The sequence below is a fragment of the Argentina silus genome (genome assembly GCF_951799395.1).
Source record: "Argentina silus genome assembly, chromosome: 19".
NCBI classification, from domain to species: domain Eukaryota; kingdom Metazoa; phylum Chordata; class Actinopteri; order Argentiniformes; family Argentinidae; genus Argentina; species Argentina silus.
This window is the reverse complement of record NC_139673.1, coordinates 230,475-247,178: the sequence shown is the minus strand read 5'-3', so window position 1 is coordinate 247,178 and position 16,704 is coordinate 230,475. Positions and strand designations below refer to the sequence as shown.

At 50.4% G+C, this 16,704-nt stretch overlaps 3 protein-coding genes across 6 annotated transcripts in view; 2 read left to right on the top strand and 1 right to left on the bottom strand.

Annotated features, from left to right (window-relative positions):
- pdxkb (pyridoxal (pyridoxine, vitamin B6) kinase b) overlaps nucleotides 1-731 on the top strand; it is a gene marked incomplete at its 3' end in the record, with an annotated part of 10,583 nt that extends 9,852 nt beyond the window's left edge. Inside the window, 1 exon segment of the mRNA XM_083690788.1 lies at nucleotides 658-731. Within this exon segment, the coding sequence (XP_083546914.1) occupies nucleotides 658-731 (74 nt within the window).
- Nucleotides 732-3,631: 2,900 nt separating this feature from the next.
- On the bottom strand, nucleotides 3,632-5,783 carry LOC310819789 (dual specificity protein phosphatase 19-like). Its single transcript, XM_083691178.1, has 4 exons — nucleotides 5,547-5,783; nucleotides 4,726-4,772; nucleotides 4,484-4,636; nucleotides 3,632-4,336 (listed from the first exon to the last, which is right to left on the bottom strand). The coding sequence occupies exons 1-4, from the start codon at nucleotides 5,767-5,769 to the stop codon at nucleotides 4,106-4,108; spliced, it is 654 nt and encodes a 217-aa protein (XP_083547304.1). The 5' UTR covers nucleotides 5,770-5,783; the 3' UTR covers nucleotides 3,632-4,105.
- Nucleotides 5,784-6,123: 340 nt separating this feature from the next.
- LOC310819775 (nck-associated protein 1-like) overlaps nucleotides 6,124-16,704 on the top strand; it is a 22,803-nt gene continuing 12,222 nt past the window's right edge. For 2 of the 4 annotated variants that reach the window (XM_083691157.1, XM_083691155.1), the window contains exons 1-9: nucleotides 6,124-6,258; nucleotides 10,821-10,931; nucleotides 11,810-11,896; nucleotides 12,214-12,270; nucleotides 12,586-12,728; nucleotides 12,862-12,952; nucleotides 13,213-13,350; nucleotides 13,541-13,589; nucleotides 13,745-13,901. In XM_083691157.1, coding sequence (XP_083547283.1) covers nucleotides 6,151-6,258; nucleotides 10,821-10,931; nucleotides 11,810-11,896; nucleotides 12,214-12,270; nucleotides 12,586-12,728; nucleotides 12,862-12,952; nucleotides 13,213-13,350; nucleotides 13,541-13,589; nucleotides 13,745-13,901 — 941 coding nt within the window. In that variant the 5' untranslated portion in view covers nucleotides 6,124-6,150. Of the gene's footprint in view, nucleotides 6,259-10,820; nucleotides 10,932-11,803; nucleotides 11,897-12,213; nucleotides 12,271-12,585; nucleotides 12,729-12,861; nucleotides 12,953-13,212; nucleotides 13,351-13,540; nucleotides 13,590-13,744; nucleotides 13,902-16,704 lie in introns of all 4 variants that reach the window. The other 2 variants (XM_083691156.1, XM_083691154.1) reach the window with 1 other exon arrangement.

The window sequence follows — 16,704 nt, the reverse complement described above, 5'->3', positions numbered from 1 at the left end:
AGGAGGGGAGAGGAGGAGAGGAGGAGGGGAGGAGAGGGAGGAGAGTAGGAGGGGAGAGGAGGAGAGAGTTGGTTACTCATCATCAAAACTGCTGATGCAGAGACAACATTAAATCATCATTTGGTGACGTAAGGGAATGATCCAGCTTATAGATTACACTATTAATATTCTACTATTAATAGCTGTGAGATGTCACATGGCCAATGACAGGCCGGTGGGTCCGTCTACGCACAGGCTTTAACGTTTAACGTCAATTCATTTCACAAAATTAAACAAATGTGTTTCAAGAAAAACAAACAAGAAGCAGGTCTCTGAGGCCACTCCCCTCCCATCATCCAACACAAACTGACGCCCCAAAGAAACATCCAAGCATTTGTTTGCAAGCAACATCCACATATTCGTTTGGAAACTAACAACACTTGATCATGTGAAAGTCCAGCCAGGAAGCTCTGAATGTCTTGATAGTTACCTCTGATGGAGTGTTCTGAGTTGTCAGAGTTTCATGTCCCTCTGTGGCCGGTGCTCAGGTTCTGTCTCTCCTCTCCTCCTGTCCAGGGTTATATCTGTGCTGCTTGAGTGACAGGCGGCTCCACCTATAGATGCGCTGTATTAAATCACTGCCTTCACACTGGTGGCCTCTCGCCCCGCCCCCTCCAGTGTTGTGGCTGAGATCAGCGGCCATCTGTCACCAGTCAGACCGCGGGCCTGTCAGCGCCTGCAGGACGGATTAACAATCAATTAGCAGCAGATGACCAGCGTCCTCACACACCTCACCGGCCCAAACAGCACATTAACCCTATAGGTTATATATACATATACATATATATACAGTTACTCTATAGGTTATATATACATATACATACATATATATATACAGTCTGCGTTTCTTTGACTGATTATTGTTTGAATTGGGGGCTTTCTCAGAGTCATATTAGACCTATTATTTGATATTATTTGATGTTAGTTGGAATGAGGACCATTAGGCTCCTCTGGTAGGGGTCCTATCATGAGACTCCACCTCCACACCAGGACAGCAGGACCGGCCCTCCACGGGGGAACTACAGGGGGGGGTGAGGTCTCCTAGCGGGCCGGGGGGGGGGGGTGAGGTCTTCTAGCGGGCCGGGGGGGGATGAGGTCCTCCTAGCGGGCGGGGGGGGGGGGGGGGGGTGAGGTCCTCTAGCTGGGCCAGGGGGGAGGCGGTCTCCTAGCGGGCCGGGGGGGGTGAGGTCCTCTAGCTGGCCAGTGGGTCAGCCAATAACTCAGTTCTAATCTGGATAGACGCCGCTTTTACACGCTAATCTCCTTAGCGATGCTTGTTGGCGGCCTGAGGGCGATGGCTGTGAGGTCAGAGGTCGAAGCGCCGTTAACCAGTGTCCTCAGCTGGGGGTCGAGGCGGCGAGCTGCACGGGTTTCTGCCTCGTTAACCTCGGCCACAGCTTCTTCTTCTCCTAGTGGTCGGTGGGGGGGGGGGTGAGGTCTCCTAGTGGTCCGGGGGGGGGGGGGGGTGTGAGGTCTCCTAGTGGTCCGGGGGGGGGGGGGGGGGGTGAGGTCTCCTAGCGGGCCGGGGGGGGGGGGGGGGGGGGTGAGGTCTCCTAGCGGTCCGGGGGGGGGGTGGGGGGGGGGGGTGAGGGTCTCCCTAGTGGTCCAGGGGGGGGGGGGGGGGTGGAGGTCCTCCTAGCGGGGCCGGGGGGGGGTGAGGTCTCTTAGCGGTCCGGGGGGGGGGGGGGGGTGAGGTCTCCTAGCGGGCCGGGGGGGGGGGGGGGGGGGGGGTGAGGTCTCCCTAGCGGGGCCCGGGGGGGGGGGGGGTGAGGGTTAGGGCCGGCCGTGACACAGATGTGTCAGCGAGGAGGGACAAGGACAGCCCATTGGTCGGCTGATTGAGCCTATTAGGCCTGCAATGTTGGGATTCTTTAAGGGAGTGACCTTCAGATGTGTTCCACAACAACATGGTCACATGGTCACATGGTCACATGGTCACGCGGTCACTGGTTTGTTTGTTTGTTTGTTTGTTTATGCGTTCATGTCCTGACGTCACCTCCAGAACATCCCCAGTGAGGGAACACCTCCAGAACATCCCCAGTGAGGGAACACCTCCAGAACATCCCCAGTGAGGGAACACCTCCAGAACATCCCCAGTGAGGGAACACCTCCAGAACATCCCCAGTGAGGGAACACCTCCAGAACATCCCCAGTGAGGGAACACCTCCAGAACATCCCCAGTGAGGGAACACCTCCAGAACCACCGACAGAGACACACTTCACACCCACACTCCCTCTGTGTTCCAATTCTGTTGAATCCCATAACCTATTACATGGTGTTAAATGAGCTGTGTGTGTGTGTGTGTGTGTGTGTGTGTGTGTGTGTGTGTGTGTGTGTGTGTGTGTGTGTGTGTGTGTGTGTGTGTGTGTGCGTGCGTGCGTGTGTTTTCTGGAGTCTCTGGATGTTGAACATAAACAGGAAGGAGTCTCAACATTCCGAGTTGAGTTGAGTGGATAACTGATGAGGTGATCACCATAGCAACATCACCCTCTAACAGCAACATGGCGGAACCATACACACACACACACACACACACATCTCTCTCTCTCCTGGACCCAGCCAGTCCAGGATGCTATAGGAGGAGTGTTATTAAGAGGTTATAAACTGAAAACTTTGTGTGTGTGTGGGGGGGGCGGGGGCGGGGGGGGGATAGGCAGACCATGCTGACATGTAGACTGTGTGTGTGTGTGTGGGGGGGGGGGGGGATAGATAGACAGACCATGCTGACATGTAGACTGTGTGTGTGTGTGGGGGGGGGGGGATAGATAGACAGACCATGCTGACATGTAGACTGTGTGTGTGTGTGGGGGGGGGGGGGGATAGATAGACAGACCATGCTGACATGTAGACTGTGTGTGTGGGGGGGGATAGATAGACAGACCATGCTGACATGTAGACTGTGTGTGTGGGGGGGGGATAGATAGACAGACCATGCTGACATGTAGACTGTGTGTGTGTGTGTGTGGGGGGGGGGGGGGATAGATAGACAGACCATGCTGACATGTAGACTGTGTGTGTGTGTGTGGGGGGGGGGGGGGGGGATAGATAGACAGACCATGCTGACATGTAGACTGTGTGTGTGTGTGTGTGTGTGTGTGTGGGGGGGGGGGGGGATAGATAGACAGACCATGCTGACATGTAGACTGTGTGTGTGTGTGTGTGTGGGGGGGGGATAGATAGACAGACCATGCTGACATGTAGACTGTGTGTGTGTGTGTGTGTGTGGGGGGGGGATAGATAGACAGACCATGCTGACATGTAGACTGTGTGTGTGTGTGTGGGGGGGGGGGGGATAGATAGACAGACCATGCTGACATGTAGACTGTGTGTATCTGAATCCAACATCAAAGGATAGAATATCAGAATATCATGAATTAAACATCACATACATCATGGAGTCATTCCTCCCTGGCACAGAAATAGCCCTCAGACACACACACACACACACACACACACACACACACACCTCAGACACCTACAGAACAGACAGGAGACAGAAAGAGGGTGAGATCAAGCATGTTAAACTAGACTGGGAGGTTTATTACGGTCATATACATTTACATACTGTAGCTATTCACATAAAAAGTTACACAACTTTCAATTTGTTTTATTTTGGGGGCAGAAATACATTTTGAAAGAACAAAAGTGAACTGGTTTTAAAACCTGGGAAGGTGAGTCATGTTGCCACTGCACACGCACGTTCTCAACCAAGGTTTCAGCTCACTGCCCTCTGGTGGTGTACAGGAGGTAACACACTGTTCAGTCACATTTTAATAACAGACCGGATGTTTTATTTGAAGAAATGTGACAGACCAGTCGGTAAACAAACATCATTATCAATTATCAGACCACTCAGCTGGTGGACTAACACTGTTCCTGGTGGATAATACACACCTAGACACACCTAGACACACCATACACACACACCATACACACACACACACCTACACACACCATACACACACCATACACACACACATACTCCAGGGAGGACGCTAGAGCCCAGGGGCTTGAGCCCAGCTCCTCTGGGACTGTGTTAGCCTGCTGAGCTAAAGTCTAGGCAGCTCAGGACACAGTGTTGAAGGTTTGTAGTTCTTCAGCTGTTGATGGAATCCGGGGTTTGTAGTTCTTCAGCTGTTGATGGAATCCGGGGTTGGGGCGGACGGAAGGCCTGGCGTGCTTCACCAGGGCGAACGCATCATCGAACGCCAGGCCTTCCATGGTCATCAGGTAGCCAATCACAATCGAGGTGGAGCGGGAGACCCCGGCATTGCAGTGAACCAGTACCACACCACCCTGCAGGTGAGGAGGAGGAGGAAGAGGAGGTGGGGGGGGGGGGGGGGGGATGAGGAGGAGGAGGAAGAGGAGGAGGAGGGTTAGTGAGTATCCCTGTGATCTGTTCTTTGTTACTGTCCAGGTTTACACGCTGCCTGAGTCCATCACCTCCCCGCTGGCTTGGTGGATGAATCTGCAGCAGTCTGGGAGGTAGGAGAGGATGTCTGTGTCTGGGAGGTCCAGGATGGTCACTGTCTGGTAGAGCAGCAGACCAGGGAAGCTGTTCTCCACCCCGTATGCCACGTTCAGCACATGGGACACCTGCAGGACAGAGGACAGCTGCTTCAGAACAGGGAGACGGTTTACATGTATGTATATGGGTGTACATGTCTAGATCATGTGTGTGTTACCTTATACTTCCTCAAGGTGTCGATGTCTTGGGCTGCGTCCTGAGAGGCTGATACAGAGACAAAGTCCACGTTGTAGATACACACAACTCTATAAACATGTAATAACCATGCTAATACACACTTCTCTAGTTATAAACATGTAATAACCATGCTAATACACACTTCTCTAGTTATAACCATGCTATTATAACTCATGCCAATACAGTGTGACACTAGGTCTACAGCCTCTAGAACTTTACCACAATATCTGCCAGTGTAACTGTGATGTGATGTGATGTGATGTGATGTGATGTGATGTGATGTGATGTGATGTGATGTGATGTGATGTGATGTGATGTGATGTGATGTGATGTGATGTGATGTGATGATGTGATATGATGTGGTGTGATGATGTGATGTGATGTGATGATGTGATGTGATGATGTGATATGATGTGGTGTGATGATGTGATGTGATGTGATGATGTGGTGTGATGTGATGAGATGATGTGATGTGATGAGATGATGTGATGATGTGATGTGATGATGTGGTGTGATGTGATGATGTGATGTGATGGTAGAATAGATGAGCCTCAGAATCCCAGTGGGTTCAGGGTCAGGAGACAGGGAGACAGGATCAGGAGACAGGGACAGGGGCCAGGGCCAGGGGACAGAGACAGGGACAGGGGACAGGGACAGGGGACAGGGACAGAGACAGGGACAGAGACAGGGACAGAGACAGGGACAGGGGACAGGGACAGGGGACAGGGACAGGGACAGGGGACAGGGGACAGGGACAGAGACAGGGACAGGGGACAGGGACAGAGACAGGTGGTGTCTTACCGAGCAGGAGAAACGGCCTGATGACGCCGACCTGGAGATCCAGACTGTTGTCTTGAACAAAGCCACAGACTCCCGCCTCTGCCGGCTGCTCCAGCTCCTGTACACCGGAGCCGTCCCCCCTCGTTTCGAGCAGCCGTCTCCCGGTGACGGTTGTAACGCGAGTACATCGTTTCTTCAGCTTCGCTTTAGAAAACCGCTGTATTTCCTCAGCCAGAGAATGCATCTGTGACACACTTCACAACGCTGCTAGCTCACTCACACCTCTGAACAATGCTCATCAAAACCATCCACAACGGACACATCTAAGTGGAACTGATGAAACGTATTTTAATTCGGTTTCTTGCAGAAGACCTGGAGAGCAGAGGCCGGTAAGGGAGAGCCCGGTCGGTGTCAGACCCCGGAAGTGGGACCGGGGTGATGACGTCAGGCGGTGCGGTCGTGTTGCAGGAAGCAGCCTCGTTGTGACCCGCAGGGCGAGACACCGACCAGCGGAAAAACACCGAATATAACACCACAACCACAACCCCTACTCGGTTTCTCTGTACGAACGGCACATTGCGACGAGCGGAGCCGCGTTTTGGGACGAGGCAGGGGAGGCAGCGGGATGTCGCGCGGCGTGATGCAGCCCAGCCAGCAGAAGCTCGCGGAGAAGATGAGCATCCTGAACGACCGCGGCGCCGGGATGCTCACGCGCATCTACAACATCAAAAAGGTAACATGGCGTCTCCGGTCCTCCCGGTTTAACCACCAACACAACCAACACAACACAACCAACACAACACAACCAACCGACAAACACAACACAACACAACCAACAAACACAGCCAACCAACCAACAACACAACCAACCGACAAACACAACACAACACAACCAACAAACACAGCCAACCAACCAACAACACAACCAACCGACAAACACAACACAACCAACCGACAAACACAGCCAACCAACCAACAACACAACCAACCGACAAACACAGCCAACCAACCAACAACACAACCAACCGACACGGCCGGAGATGAGAGCCTGCCTGGCGTTGGCCGTGCCCCTCCTCGGTGAGTCGATGAGCTCCGTCGGGAACAGGGACGTGTCGAGGCCTTGACGGTAGCGGCTGGGCTAGGCTAGGCTGGGCTAGGCTAGGCTGGGCTGGACTAGGCTGGGCTAGGCTGGGCTGGGCTAGGCTGGGCTGGGCTGGGCTAGGCTGGACTAGGCTGGGCTGGGCTGGGCTGGGCTGGGCTAGGCTAGGCTGGGCTAGCCAGCTGGCCTGTTGTTGTAGACAGAGAGACCGTGTCCAGTGTCCTCCCTCGGTCAGCTGGAAGGATCGGCCGGGTGGACGTCAGACAGCTCTGGTTGGTGTTCGAGGCACATCCGTGTTCAGAGCGTTAGTTTGACTACAGCTCTGCTAGCGTCCGTCTGCTAGCGTCCGTCAGCTAGCGTCCGTCTGGTAGCGTCCGTCTGCTAGCGTCCGTCAGCTAGCGTCCGTCAGCTGGCGTCCGTCAGCTAGCGTCCGTCAGCTAGCGTCCGTCTGCTGGCGTCCGTCAGCTAGCGTCCGTCTGCTGGCGTCCGTCAGCTAGCGTCCGTCTGGTAGCGTCCGTCTGCTGGCGTCCGTCTGGTAGCGTCCGTCAGCTAGCGTCCGTCTGCGGGCGTCCGTCTGCTGGCGTCCGTCTGGTAGCGTCCGTCAGCTAGCGTCCGTCTGCGGGCGTCCGTCCAGGGACTGTTGTGATGCGAGCTTGGTTGACAGCATAGCGACAGTGATACCATATCGTGTGTGTGTGTGTACAAAAAATTACCACATTCCAACAATTGATGAGAATTGATTGCATGGCCAATAAACTGTCTTTGTCTTTGTCTATTGACATGAACAGCAGCTTAATATTCATGTTAATAGTTTTAGTTAATCAAGATTTGTTTTGTTTTCTGTTGTTTTGAGCTCTTTTTAGTGATCTTAGTGTAACCTAGCATGTTAGTAACAGGCCTATAGGTGGACTATGTTAGTAACAGGCCTATAGGTGGACTATGTTAGTAACAGGCCTATAGGTGGACTCTACGAAGAATAACGTCTTTAGACTGATGAAACCCAGAGGTCAGTGGTCTACCTCCAGTCACAGGAAGGTGGCGCTGTTCTGTCATGAATAATGACCCGGTAGTGACAGGGGATGGTTTGTTGATACTAGGCCTGTTCTAGTCTGGGCTAAGAGGACAGGACAGGACTATTCTGGGCTAAGAGGACAGGACAGGACTATTCTGGGCTAAGAGGACAGGACAGGACTATTCTGGGCTAAGAGGACAGGACAGGACTAGTCTGGGCTAAGAGGACAGGACAGGACTAGTCTGGGCTAAGAGGACAGGACAGGACTAGTCTGGACTAAGAGGACAGGACAGTTGTAATGGTCGCTTGTGTGTGAGTTCCTCTGTGTCTAGACTGTCCTGAGAACAAAGCTTCTCCAGCTGTCCCAGCACCCGAGCAGCCCTCCACCCAGGAGTAGATGATAGTACAGAACACTGAGACTGGACAGTTTGGGAGAGGTCCTTAAATCACGTAGGAAGGACAAGCTCCTCCCCTATGAGGCGTTCTAACAGGGTTAGGTTTAGGGTCTGGGTTAGAGTCAGGGTTAGGGTTGCCATGCTTGTCAGTGACTGTGGAGCCTGTGTTGATGTGTTCCTCTCTCTCTCTCTCTCTGTTACAACGCTTCCCCCCAGCAAGGACAAGTTTGGAAGGTTTGCACAGCTTCTCGCCTTCCCGATCCCCCCCACCCTCCCAATCCCCCCCCCCTCCCGATCCCCCCCACCCTCCCAATCCCCCCCCCCCCCCCGCCTGCCTTCTGACTAGCCCCTTGTCTCATTGCCCCCTCTCTCTCTCTGTGTTAGCTAACCACGCTACACTAGCACAGGTCTATGTGTTAGCCTCGCAAACCACCCTACGCTAGCACAGGTCCAGCTGTTAGCCTAGCTCCAGTAAGTGCTGTGGTGGTTAAGTCATCAGGCTGAACCTGCTGTTGACTGCCTTACTGAGTTAGCCTCCTGCCAGGACAAAGGCCTTTAAAAGCCTTGTTAGCGGGTAGGTGATGCATCCCTCAGCAGAGGTAGAGGACACCCTGGCAGAGGCAGGATGAGTGTTCTGTTGTACTTCCTCTCCCGGTCTGGTCTAATCCTCATCCTTCAGTAGACTGCGGGTGCAAATCCCACCCACCCGGTGCACCAGCGAGCTGAAGCTAACCGCCTGTATGTCTAGTCTAGTATAGATCCATTCATGCCTTCCCCTGTGCTAGCTAGCTAACCTTAGCTAACCTCACCTGTGCTAGCTAACCTCACCTGTGCTAGCTAACCTCACCTGTGCTAGCTAACCTCACCTGTGCTAGCTAACCTCACCTGTGCTAGCTAACCTCACCTGTGCTAGCTAACCATAGCTTAGCTCTCTGTTGACCAAGAAAACAACCACAGGGAACCCATTAGCCATAGCTAGTAGCTTGTAGCTACATGTGTGCTCTCTCTCTCTCTCCTCCTCTCTCTCTCTCTCTCTCTCCTTCTCTCTCTCTCTCTCTCTCCTTCTCTCTCTCTCCTCCTCTCTCTCTCTCTCTCTCTCCTTCTCTCTCTCTCTCCCCCTCTCTCTCTCTCCCTCTCTCTCTCTCCCTCTCTCCCTCTCTCTCTGAGCACTGGTGCAGCTACATCAGGAGACCACTCCCCTGGTGCAGTTACATAAGGAGACCACTCCCCTGGTGGAGCTGCATCAGGAGACCACTCCCCTGGTGGAGCTGCATCAGGAGACCACTCCCCTGGTGGAGCTGCATCAGGAGACCACTTCACTGTTTAAGACCAGCCAGGCTAATGCAGTGTTTGTGTCATGGACATCTGGTGGTGTTGTCCTTGATTAGTGTTGCTGGCTGGCTGTAGTTGAGGAGGAGGCAGTCAGGAGAGGAGGAGGAGGAGAAGGAGGAGAGGAGGAGGCTCCAGGTCAGGGAGCTGACATGGCCATTGGTGCCTAACCCTAACCCAGGATAGAAGACTTCATAAGATGATAGATCAGAACAACGTCAGAACAACGTCATAGTAACGTCAGAACAGTCTGGGTTGTATTCTGATGTGTGGTTGTCAGCAGCAGTCACCACGGTAACCCGAGTCCCCTCCCACCTCCAGTGTTAGTCCAGCTGAGGTCACGATGATGACAACATCCTGTTCACCGTCGGATACATTCTACTACCCAGAATGCACGTGTGCTTCCACACCCGGTCAGCGCTAAGGCACCGTCCCTGCAGAGACAGCCAATAGGAGAGCTTGTAACCTAGTGAGAGAGGATAAACCAGCCAATAGGAGAGCTTGTAGCCTAGTGAGAGAGGATAAACCAGCCAATAAGAGAGAGGACATAATCATGGGTATTGTAGTCTGGTTCCATTTGGACTTTCTTGACACGGTTAACATGAAGTTACCTCTACACCTCCACCAGGGTTCTCCTCTCCTCTCCTCTCCTCTACACCTCCACCAGGGTTCTCCTCTCCTCTCCTCTCCTCTACACCTCCACCAGGGTTCTCCTCTCCTCTCCTCTCCTCTCCTCTCCTCTACACCTCCACCAGGGTTCTCCTCTCCTCTCCTCTCCTCTCCTCTCCTCTACACCTCCACCAGGGTTCTTCTCTCCTCTCCTCTCCTCTCCTCTCCTCTACACCTCCACCAGGGTTCTCCTCTCCTCTCCTCTCCTCTACACCTCCACCAGGGTTCTCCTCTCCTCTCCTCTCCTCTCCTCTCCTCTCCTCTACACCTCCACCAGGGTTCTTCTCTCCTCTTCTCTCCTCTCCTCTCCTCTCCTCTCCTCTCCTCTCCTCTCCTCTCCTCTCCTCTACACCTCCACCAGGGTTCTCCTCTCCTCTCCTCTCCTCTCTCCTCTCCTCTACACCTCCACCAGGGTTCTCCTCTCCTCTCCTCTCCTCTCCTCTCCTCCTCTCCTCTCCTCTCCTCTCCTCTTCTCTTCTCCTTCATCATCCTTTCCTCACGGTTTATCTGTCTGTCTGTTTCTCTCTTTCTCTCTACCTGTCATGCTATGTAGCTAGCTGCGTCTCTCTCTCACACACACACACACAGAACTCAGAGGACATTCTAGAACGTTCCAGAAGGCTACACTGACACAACAACGTGGTTCTGATTAGAATGTTCTGGTGCCACAATGTGTGTGTGTGTGTGTGTGTGTCTGTGTGTCTCTGAGCCAGACTGCCAGAGTTCAGAGATATCTGTCCACTGTAGCTGTAGCATCAGATGTTCTCTCTGTTCCCCCCCCCCCCCCCCAGGCGTGTGGCGACCCCAAGGCTAAGCCCTCCTACCTGGTGGATAAGACCCTGGAGTCAGCCGTCAAGTTCATCGTCCGCAGGTTCCCCGCCGTGGAGACCAGGAACAACAACGTCAGTCCTGCTGTTTACTCTGTTCAGATGACACTGTGTGTGTGTGGTGGTTGTGTGTGTGTGTGGTGGTTGTGTGTGTGGGTGTGTGTGTGTGTGTGTGGTGGTGGTGGTGTGTTGTGTGTGGTGGTGTGTGTGTGTGTGTGTGTGTGGTGGTGGTGTGTGGTGGTGGTGGTGGTGGTGTGTGTGTGTGTGTGTGTGTGTGGTGGTGATGTGTGTGTGTGTGTTGTGTGTGTGTGTGTGGTGGTGGTGTGTGTGTGTGTGTGTGTGTGTGAGACATTGCTTGTCCTGTGTTTTGATGTGTTTTCAGATGCTACGTTAGTTGTTATCCTTTGCTGTGTGGTGATGTAATGAGAAGTTGATTCATCAGGTTTAATGTTAACTTGTCCCTTTTGTTGTTTTGTTTATTTGTGTGTGTGTTTGTTTGTTTGTTTGAGTGTGTGTTTGTGTGTGTTTGTTTTGTTTTGCTAAACTGGCTTTTTCTGGATTGTTCTTTTTGGTAAGTTTGTACTTTTTGTCCTATTTTGCTCTTCTTTTAAGAACAGTTTTAGTTCTTCTGCTGTAGACACAAACACTATGCTAGGAGAGGGTCTGGAGAGGGGGCGGGGGAGTCTGGAGAGGGGATGGGGAGGGTCTGGAGAGGGAGAGGGGAGGGTCTGGAGAGGGGAGGGGGCGGGGGGGTCTGGAGAGGGGATGAGAGGGGGAGGGTCTGGAGAGGGGAGGGTCGGGGGGGGGGGGGGGGGGGGGGGGGGGTCTGGAGAGGGAGAGGGGGAGGGAGAGACGACTCAGTGTTTGGAACTATCAACTGTGTAGACCTTCTGCAAGGTTCCGAGAGGGAAGAGTTGAGACTCAGGTGTTCCTGTCCACCTCCACAGCCTCAGCTGGCCCAGCTGCAGAAGGAGAAGTCTGAGATCCTGAAGAACCTGGCGCTGTACTACTTCACCTTCGTAGACGTCATGGAGTTCAAGGTGAGGGCAGCAGAACAGCTCCACGCCGCCTCAGCCTCACATTACCAAGCCTGGCGGTTATGTTTGAGATTTAAAAACCTTCTCCAGCACTGTGACTGTCGATGCCACTGGTTCTTATGGAAGGTTGTACTGATGATGATGATGATGGTGTTGATGATGATGATGTCTCGTTGATTCACTTACTGAGACAAATGTACTGATTGTAAGCTGCTTTGGATAGAAGCGTCTGCTAAATCACTTCAATGTAATGTAGGTGTATTAGTAATGATATCTGTGTCTAATAGTCCAGGCCAGTCACATGTTCCTCTCTCCCACAGGACCACGTCAGCGAGCTCCTCAACACCATTGATGCGTGCCAGGTTTTCTTTGATATCGTAAGTCTTTAACCCACCAACTGCCAAAGAATTCCGGAACCCTCACCACCTAGACTGCCAAGTGTTTTATGTGGTGTTTACCTAGCAACAACACTTTGATTGGCTACAAAATGAAGCATCATCATTTATGCATTTCTGGTGAATAGTCACCCTTGGCACTCTGGAATGTTGACAATTTGAGTGACTTTATTCACTCTCGGCACTAAATATTTCTGTAATCTTGTTTTCCATATGAATCAGCAATATCTTTGCCTGAGCCTTTGTATAGAGAGAGATTTCTTCTGCTGCCAATCATCTGTTGTTGTGTCCCTGTAGACGGTGAACTTTGACCTGACCAAGAACTACCTTGACCTGGTGGTGACCTACGCCAACTTGATGATGCTGCTGTCTCGCATCGAGGAGAGGAAGGCCATCATCGGCCTCTACAACTACGCCCACGAGATGACCCACGGAGCCAGGTACACACACACACATACACACACACACACACACACACACACACACATACACACACACAGAGAGAGCTAGGTAGAACGAATGACTGCCCAGATGTAGTCATAGTAACTGTGTTATTATGGGGTGTTTTCATAGTGACAGGGAGTACCCCCGGCTGGGACAGATGGTGGTGGACTATGAGAACCCTCTGAAGAAGATGATGGAGGAGTTCGTTCCTCACGGCAAGGTGAGGCAACCATCTATACACCATCTAGAAACATCTATACACCACCTAGAAACATCAATACCCCATCTAGAAACATCTATACACCATCTAGAAACATCTATACACCACCTAGAAACATCTATACACCACCTAGAAACATCAATACCCCATCTAGAAACATCTACACCATCTAGAAACATCTATACAGTTTACACTGACACCCTGATCAGAACTGTCTCAGATGAATGTCTTTCTCACCCCCCCCCCCCCCCCCCCCCAAGTCTCTGTCAGACGCCCTGGTCTCACTCCAGATGGTTTACCCGCGGAGGAACCTGTCAGCTGACCAGTGGAGGAACGCCCAGCTGCTCAGCCTCATCTCTGCCCCCAGCACCATGCTGAACCCTGCCCAGTCAGACACGGTTAGAACCACAACCACAACCCACAGCCACCCTCTTAAGAATCACCTCAACCTCCCACTACTAAACAAAGCCCAACACTAATCAATAAACATCTGTCTTATCACCGATAAGTGAGGTAGAGGACAGTGACCAGCGTGTGTTTCACACTCTCACACACACTCACACACTCACACAGTGTTCTCTCTTGTAGATGCCTTGTGAATACCTCTCCCTCGATGCCATGGAGAAGTGGATCGTCTGTAAGTACTGAAATCATTTAGCATGATGCTAATATCCCATTGACTTGAATGGGTGCTCTACAGCAGCATGTAGCATCATGCTATGCTAAACTCCCATTGAGTTGAATGGGTATTGTGCAGCCGTATGTAGCATCATGCTATGCTAACCTCCCCAGTTGGGTTCATCCTGTGCCATGCGGTGCTGAGCAGCGAGGCGGCGGCGGTGAGCCTGTGGAGACTGGCGCTCCAGAGCAGCACGTGTCTGTGTCTGTTCAGGGACGAGGTGTTCCACACACACAAGGCCTGCGAAGACCTCTTCATCAACATCAGAGGGTCAATCACCACACACACACACACTCACACACACACACTCACACTCACACACACACACACACACGCACACACACACACACACACAGACACATACAGTTAGGTCCGGAAATATTTGGACAGTGACACAATTTGCATAATTTTGTCTCTGTACGCCACCACAATGGATTTGAAATGAAACAATCGAGATGTAATTGAAGGACAGACTTTCAGCTTATATTCAAGAGGTTGAACAAAAATATTGTATGAAACGTTTAGGAATTGCAACCATCTTTATACACAGTCCCCCATTTTCAGGGGCTCAAATGTAGTTGGATAAATTAACAATCATAAATAAAATGTTCATTTTTAATACTTTGTCGAGAAGTCTGGGACCCATGGACATCAAATGCTGGGTTTCCTCCTTCGTGATGCTTTGCCAGGCCTTCACTGCAGCTGTCTTCAGTTGTTGTTTGTTCGTGGGTCTTTCTGCCTTTAGTTTTGTCTTCAGCAGGTGAAATGCTCGATCAGGTTGAGATCAGGTGATTGACTCGGCCATTGCAGAATATTCCACTTCTTTGCCTTAAAAAACTCCTGGGTTGCTTTCGCAGTATGTTTTGGGTCATTGTCCATCTGTACTGTGAAGCGCTGTCCAATCAACTTTGCTGAATTTGGCTGAATCTGAGCAGACAGTATCTCCCTAAACACTTCAGAATTCATCCGGCTGCTTCTGTCTTCTGTCACATCATCAATAACCACTAGTGACCCAGTGCCATTGGAAGCCATGCATGCCCATGACATCACACTGCCTCCACCGTGGTTTATAGATTATGTGGTATGCTTCGGATCATGAGCCGTTCCAAGCCTTCTCCATACTTTTTTCTTCCCTTCATTCTGGTACAGGTTGATCTTAGTTTCATCTGTCCAAAGAACGCTGTTCCAGAACAGGGCTGGCTTTTTTTTAGATGTTTTCTGGTCTAATCTGGCCTTTCTGTTCTTGAGGCTTATGAAAGGTTTGCACCTTGTGGTAAACCCTCTGTATTTGCTCTTGTGAAGTCTTCTCTTTATGGTAGACTTGGATAATGACATGCCGACCTCCTGGAGAGTGTTCTTCACTTGGCTGGATGTTGTGAAGGGGTTTTTCTTTACCATGTGATGGATCCTGTGATCATCCACCACTGTTGTCTTCCGTGGACATTCAGGCCTTTTTGTGTTGCTGAGCTCACCAGTGTGTTCTTTTTCTCTCAGAATGTACCAAACTGTTGATTTGGCCACTCCTAATGTTGCTGGTATGTCTCTGATGGATTTCTTTGTTTTTGCAGCCTAAGGATGGTCTGTTTCACTTGCACTGAGAGCTCCTTTGACTGCATGTTGTGCGTTCACAGCAACAGCTTCCAAATGCAAATGCCACACTTGGAATCAACTCAGACCTTTTACCTGCTTAATTGATAAAGAAATAACAAAGGAATAGCCCACACCTGTCCATGAAACTGCTTTTGAGTCAATTGTCCAATTACTTTTGGTCCCTTTTAAAAGAGGGGGCTACATATAAAAGAGCTGTAATTCCTAAACCCTTCCTGGATGTGAATACCCTCAAATTAAAGCTGAGAGTCTACACTTTAAGCCCATATTTATTATATAACTGTAACTTGAATATGTTTTGGTAAACAGCTAAAATAACTAAGATTGTGTCAGAGTCCAAATATATATGGACCTAACTGTATGTCTGTGTGTGTTCTATGAGTGTGTATGTGTGTGTGTGTTCTATGATTGTTCAGATGTTTTGGTAAACAGCCACAGTCCACATATGTATGGACCTAACTGTGCGCACACACACACACACACACAGTGCCTTCGGAAAGTATTCAGACCCCTTCTCACTTTTCCACAATTTGTTGCGTTATAGACTCAATTTAAAATGGATTATATTAAAAGAATTTGCCATCAATCCACACACAATACCCCAGAATGACAAAGCGAAAACAAGTTTTTTGGAATTTCAGTAAATTTAGTAACATTTAAATACAGAAATATCTCATGTACATAAGTATTCAGACCCTTTGCTATGACACTCTTAAAATTAGCTAAAATGCAAAAATATCATCAACAAATCACTCAGTAAGTTGAATTGAGTCCATCTTAATGCAAGGATAATAGTTCCTTGCATTTTGGAATTAATATCTTTGTTTTTATAGGGTCTCTGATTTGCATAGGAATCAATTACACACTGTGTGGATCAGGTTGTCATTATAAACTGAGCAAATGGAGAGGAACAAAACTGCTCAGGAATGCGACCCTGAGGCCTGGGGAGACTTACAAAAATCTACAAAGTTGAATGGTGGAGAGGAAAAAGCACAAGTCAATGGGACATCATCATCTCAGTCACTCTACAAAATTGGTCTATAACCAAGTGGCGAAAAAGAATCCCTTAATGGAAAATAATCTATTTCAATCCATAATTGTGTTGGTGTAGTGGCTGTAAATGTGTTTATTTGGTTTTACTACAAAGCATTAAGTTTGGTGCAAATCCAACACATGGAATGCAGTTTCTGCACCATCTCTCGTGTGAAGAATAGTGGTGCTGCATCAAGTTATGGGTGTGTTTGTCACTGGCAGGGACTGGGGAGTTTGTCAGGATCAAGAGAAAATTATGAAATTTACTGAGTTGGTAGTGACATCCTAATCTACACTGTGTGTCATTAATTGCTATGCAAGTCAGAGACCCTATAAAATAAAATAAAACGTGTTTTCGCTTTGTCATTCTGAGATATAGTGTGTGGATTGATGGCAAATTCTTTTAATTTCATCCATTTTAAATTGACACAAC

Excerpts from the sequence above, each read along its gene's own strand:
- LOC310819789 (XM_083691178.1), bottom strand. The coding sequence starts at position 5,769 with ATGCATTCTCTGGCTGAGGAAATACAGCGGTTTTCTAAAGCGAAGCTG. Across the intron at positions 4,773-5,546 it reads CAGGCCGTTTCTCCTGCTCG|CCTCTCAGGACGCAGCCCAA; the intron begins GTAAGACACCAC and ends TCTCTGTATCAG. Across the intron at positions 4,337-4,483 it reads TCCACCAAGCCAGCGGGGAG|GGTGGTGTGGTACTGGTTCA; the intron begins GTGATGGACTCA and ends CCTCACCTGCAG.